This window comes from Anopheles aquasalis, chromosome 3, assembly GCF_943734665.1.
Source record: "Anopheles aquasalis chromosome 3, idAnoAquaMG_Q_19, whole genome shotgun sequence".
Classification (NCBI taxonomy): Eukaryota; Metazoa; Arthropoda; class Insecta; order Diptera; family Culicidae; genus Anopheles; species Anopheles aquasalis.
Window position 1 is genome coordinate 56,626,049 of NC_064878.1, and position 5,000 is coordinate 56,631,048.

At 52.0% G+C, this 5,000-nt stretch overlaps 1 protein-coding gene across 1 annotated transcript in view; it reads left to right on the forward strand.

Moving 5' to 3' along the window:
- Window positions 1–397: 397 nt before the first annotated feature.
- Window positions 398–5,000, forward strand: part of LOC126576822 (uncharacterized) — a 32,232-nt gene continuing 27,629 nt past the window's right edge. Inside the window, exon 1 of the mRNA XM_050238125.1 lies at window positions 398–514. Within this exon, the coding sequence (XP_050094082.1) occupies window positions 488–514 (27 nt within the window). The 5' untranslated portion in view covers window positions 398–487. The remainder of the gene's footprint in view (window positions 515–5,000) is intronic.

Here is a 5,000-nt window from a genome sequence, read left to right on the forward strand (position 1 = left end):
GGCGCAGCACACAGACGCACAGAAAACCCGAAGCCGAGCCAACCAATGGAGGCGCACTACAGCGAGCGAGCGAGCTTTTGAAACTCGTCGAGCCCCTTCGTTGAACCCTCGTTTGAGTCGACCGGCAGCAGCATCCGCGGCCAGTTCGTGTGTTCGCTATCTCGCTATCTCCCGGATCAGAAACCGGATCGTTCGCCGTTCGATCGTGCGTCCGTCCGTCCGTGCGTGCGTGCGTGCTTGCCGTGAGAACATGTGAAATTTGTGTGTGGCTGCGTGTGGAATGCGATGCTGGTGAAGTACGAAATGATTCAAAACGACTGCAAGACCGTGAATTGACCCGATTGTGGAAGTAAGTTTCAATCCCGTGCCAGCGCCTCTCAGTGGACAGTTCCTTTTCCGTGCGCGCCTTCGCGGGAACGCTAATCCGTCGACGACACGCCGGCTACCAAAACAGAATCCTCGATCGACGATCATCATCAACGCTGCGATGGATATCAAGCTGGAACAGCTCAAGGTAAGAAATGCCGGGCTTTTCGGTGCCGGGCCCGTCAGAGTGGCTGTCAGAGTGCGTCCAGAATGTGTCCGGTGGCTATCAAAACACACGTCAGCCAAACCAGAACCGAGAAATGGTCGAGAGGAAGGATGGCTGGTGCTTCTCGCTCACCGATTATGAATATTAATGGAGAGTTAATATCCCCGGGCAAACGGCCCCGGACAGGACGGTTGACAGAAACCCCGGCTGCGTGCTGCGTTGCATTTGGAGCACCGAAATGGATGCCGCATCAACCGGGGTATTGGTTTTTCAAGATCACTCTCACCGTCACACTTCAGTGTCACTGTGGATGATTTATGATCCGCTCCTCCGGTCCTTGGGGAACTTGGTTGGACTCACGGTGACACACGGGATCCCACGAACCCAGAACCACAGTTCTCGGGTGAGATCCGTGGCACTTGAAGCGCAAGTCATGCCATGATGATCACGAACGCCGCCGCCACCGCCGCGTCTTGCAGCAGACACCTCGAATCGGAATCCAAAAGCTAAACCGGGAGAAGCAGATCATTCGATCATTGCGGTAATGGCGCAATGGTGCGGCGACTCTTCATGCAGGCTCACCGCGACCGCGACCCCGGCCTGGCGGGATGAGATAAAATCAAATTAAAATATGAAATGCCGATGGTACGCTCAATGCCGCCTCACAATGTGGCGCACGATGACGACGCAGCCTGCTGCGGCGAGAGGCGGCATCCAACCGGCACAACAAACAGCATGCCGCAATCGTCTTGGGCGGTTGCCGTGGCTCGGCATCTTGGATCTGCGTTTTTTTTTTTCACCGACAACTATTTTATCGATAATTCCCCAAAGCTGACCACCAGGTATCGCACCGGATGCTTCTTCTTGCTTCGGTGCGCAATCCTCGCAATAGAAAATAATTGCAGATCATTCGCTGGCTCCCCACCACGGAGCATTCCAGAGTTGCCGTGGTGGACATTTGTTTGAAATGTTTCTGAACAGCGTGCCGAATCGATTTGTACTTTCGATTTTTCGGACCTCTCTCGCCCTGGAAGACGACTCGTTGGAAGGAAAACGATATCTCTCGCCGAAGATCAGTGGGATTTTTGGGGGGGAGGGGGGAGGGAAAATCGTAATCGCAAGCGATCATTTCGATCGCCAGCTTGCCGATGCCTTTTTGCTGGAGATCATTGTCAGCACTGATCTTCACCGAGCAGCTGGAGCGTCGCTGGTGGTGCTGGTGACCTGCTTATGGTAAGCTAGGGAGAGGGTTGCATCGGCGCACAATCGCAAATCGATCATGATTCGAGCGTGGATCAATGTTTACCCCACGAAAAAATCGTGAATTTCATGTCACTGGACGCTCCGTTTGTTTGGCCACGGATTGCTCTTCGAATCGTTGGCCAATGGAGCTCTGAAAAGTGTTATAGAAATTTGTGGTGGTGTTGACTAAATTGAAAGAAATTTGGGACGAAAGTAGACCGAATTCCATTTGAAAGCGATCGCAAAAGGCAAAGCGCGTTGATCATGAGCCAGGCACGAGCCTTTTTATGAAGATCATTTGGCTCTAGCGCGCGCCCTAAGGAGATTCTCTTCATTTGAATTTTCTGTCACTCTATTGGAAGGCAAGCATCGTGTTGATTTACAAATTGTTCAACCGTGGAGGCACCACCTTCACCCGAAATCGATGCCCGATCGTTGTCGAGCTTTATGACATCGCCACATGGAGCCAGGGACCCGGGGTGATGAATCATCCATGCTCCATGCTGTGCTCCATCAGCTGCCAGCCGGCAAGACAATGTTTAGAGAAGAGAACCAACACGGGATTGTCGTTTGCCCTGCCTGTCCCGGGGTTGTTCGGAAAGACGTGTTTACGATGTTCGATGATGATGATGATGCTGCTGACACTTGGTGCTCAATCGCGGTGCTGCTGGTGCTATCGTGTAATGTGATAGCCAACCATCAGTATCATATGTGAAAACGTAAAGCATGTTACTTCTGAATGCCACCTGAACTCCAAACACTTTTAAGAAGACGCACCTTCTCTCTCACCTTCGCCAAGCGCCAAGATGTCATTCCGAACCGCTGGTACCGCCAGTGTTCGATGTCTTGTAAAATGGTGATAGTAAATCTGGCAAAGACCACGAAAGATAGAGAAAGATACGGTGTGATAGAGAGCAGAGAAGGAGAAGCAATGGGGAAACCAAGTTCTTCCTAAACATATCCTCATTCTACGATGCTACGATGCCATCGAGCTTCGAGTTTGGGGCCTCGAACTCATCCTGACAGCCGTCGTCGTCACGGTTAGCAGTGCTTGGATAGTGAACTGTGCTCCGGTGGTGTGTATGTTGGAGGCGCATCACAAGCAGCATCTCTTCCTCTTTCTTCTCTTCCTCTAGCTGAGAGAGCCCGGGTGATATAATTTACATTTTATACATATTTATGCAAATCCCAACCGCTGCTGATGCTGGCTGACTTGGTGGCCAAAGTTTCGTGCAGGAGGGAAAGGCCCTTCTCTCTCTTCTCTTTCTTTCTTTTTTCTTTCTCTCTTTTGTATACTCCAAGCTTTATCATCAAACCCCCCCCCCCACGGGGACCTCCGACATCCGAACATCTCGGATCGAATCTTCAGCTCGTTGTATCTCGGCGTTGTTGGTCGAATCGAGGGTTGACTCTCTGCCAAAAAGTAGTCCACCTGGCGCCAAAGGTCCATTGGAATGCACTGGTACCAGCACATGAAACTCGCACGCAGCAGCAGCCCCAAAAAACACGACCATTAGCGTCCAAGTCCGTTCTTTTCCGGCGAAAAACTCTCCGACGCGCTCCCCATGAACGGATCGTAACGGATCCCGAAAAACCGCATAAAGTGTACCATTTTATGGCCAACCACGAACCACCCGGTGGCTAGGGGATTGTCATTCGAACGCCAACTTTATGATCGTTCCACGCCCGGAAGCGATTCACGCGACCGGGCCACATCCCGGTGGTAGTGTAAAATTCGATCCCCGGGAACCAGGGACGGGCAGGACCACCAGCGCCAACAGTCCACGGTAGTCAACCTCCCACGGGGGTTGGTGGCTGTCTTTGAACCACCTCCTTTTGCACTCCGAACTCCGAAGGGGCTGGACCGCGGTCACAACACTGTTTCGAACGAATGAGTTGATGACGCGGCTCAAGAGTCACCGGAGGCGTCGAGAAGCTCCAAGAAGTGGCCTAGCACTCGCTGGTTTTGGAGTTTTTTTTTCTCTTTCGGATAGAAAAACAATTCTGTTACCGATCCGGGCCACTCAATCCGCGCGCTGGTGCGCTTATGAAGATGTTACCTCGACTCGGACGTGCTCGGATCACTCTCGGGCCACTCGGGCTGATCTCTAATGTTGCCGACGATGCGGTTGCGACGAGTGGTGGCCCCTCAAGATGAGCCTTCTGCTGCTGCTGCTAGTGTGGCTGCTGGAAGGCTGGGACTGTTTGGAAAGATGTCTACCACTTGACGCACCGATTGAGCTGTGTTGTGATGCTGGCTGACTGTGAACCGCGTCGACCGCTCTCACCTTGAGCTGAGCATTCGTGTACGGATGCCGCCTGCCATCACTCCCATTTCACGGTATCTCAAGTGCAACGGGATGTCAAGTGGGTGCGCTGTGAAGACGAGGCGACGGCGAGAGAGCAAACAGTCATTTGCATGTTACAATGATCATGATCACCACGCCGCTCGGGGTATCTGATGGTGAGAGATGAGAGAAAAAAAAAACATAAAATCATGTATCAGCAGCAGCATGAGATGAGTTACAACCGAACTGATAATTGATCTGTTACCACCATCTGGAAAGGGGAGGACAGTGTAACAGAGTGTAACACATCTACGCTGGACTGCTTCTCTGAACCGAAACCAAGAGAAAATCCATTTCCACATCTTTGAATGCCCGTACCAGTCGTCCGTAAGACAAAATCTCGAACTCGGACGCATAATCCTGGCCCTCTCCATATGCTAAGCCCTCTAAGTCGATGATCGATCATGGACGGCGCGGTTCACACACGCGCTTCGAAACGAATGCGATCACCTCCAACAGTTTGGTCCCTGGCGCCTGGTTCAGCCCTACCAAAGACGGGGGCGGGGGAGGGCTTTTAGGGGCGCAGATTGACCGTATCGACACGCATCGTAGTGTCCGCGAGTGTCTGTGTGCTGTGTGGTGGATTAGAGTGCATGAAAAATTGGAGAAACAAAAAAAAAAGGAAAAGAATTATGCTCGCATACCATCACCGAAACGACATCGGCATCGAGGCCACAGCGCGCGTTGCACCTTTTGCCTGCGCAGCCTCCTTGGAGCACAGCATCATTATGAAGCTTGCGGGGCCCCTAGGTTGGGCTGTTGGAACACACTCACATCACACACAGAGGCACACAACAAAAAACAAAGCAACCCGTTGGCGCTTGGCGTAGAGAGATTATTAATGATCCGAGGCTAATGTTGAAATATTTTCGGTTTTT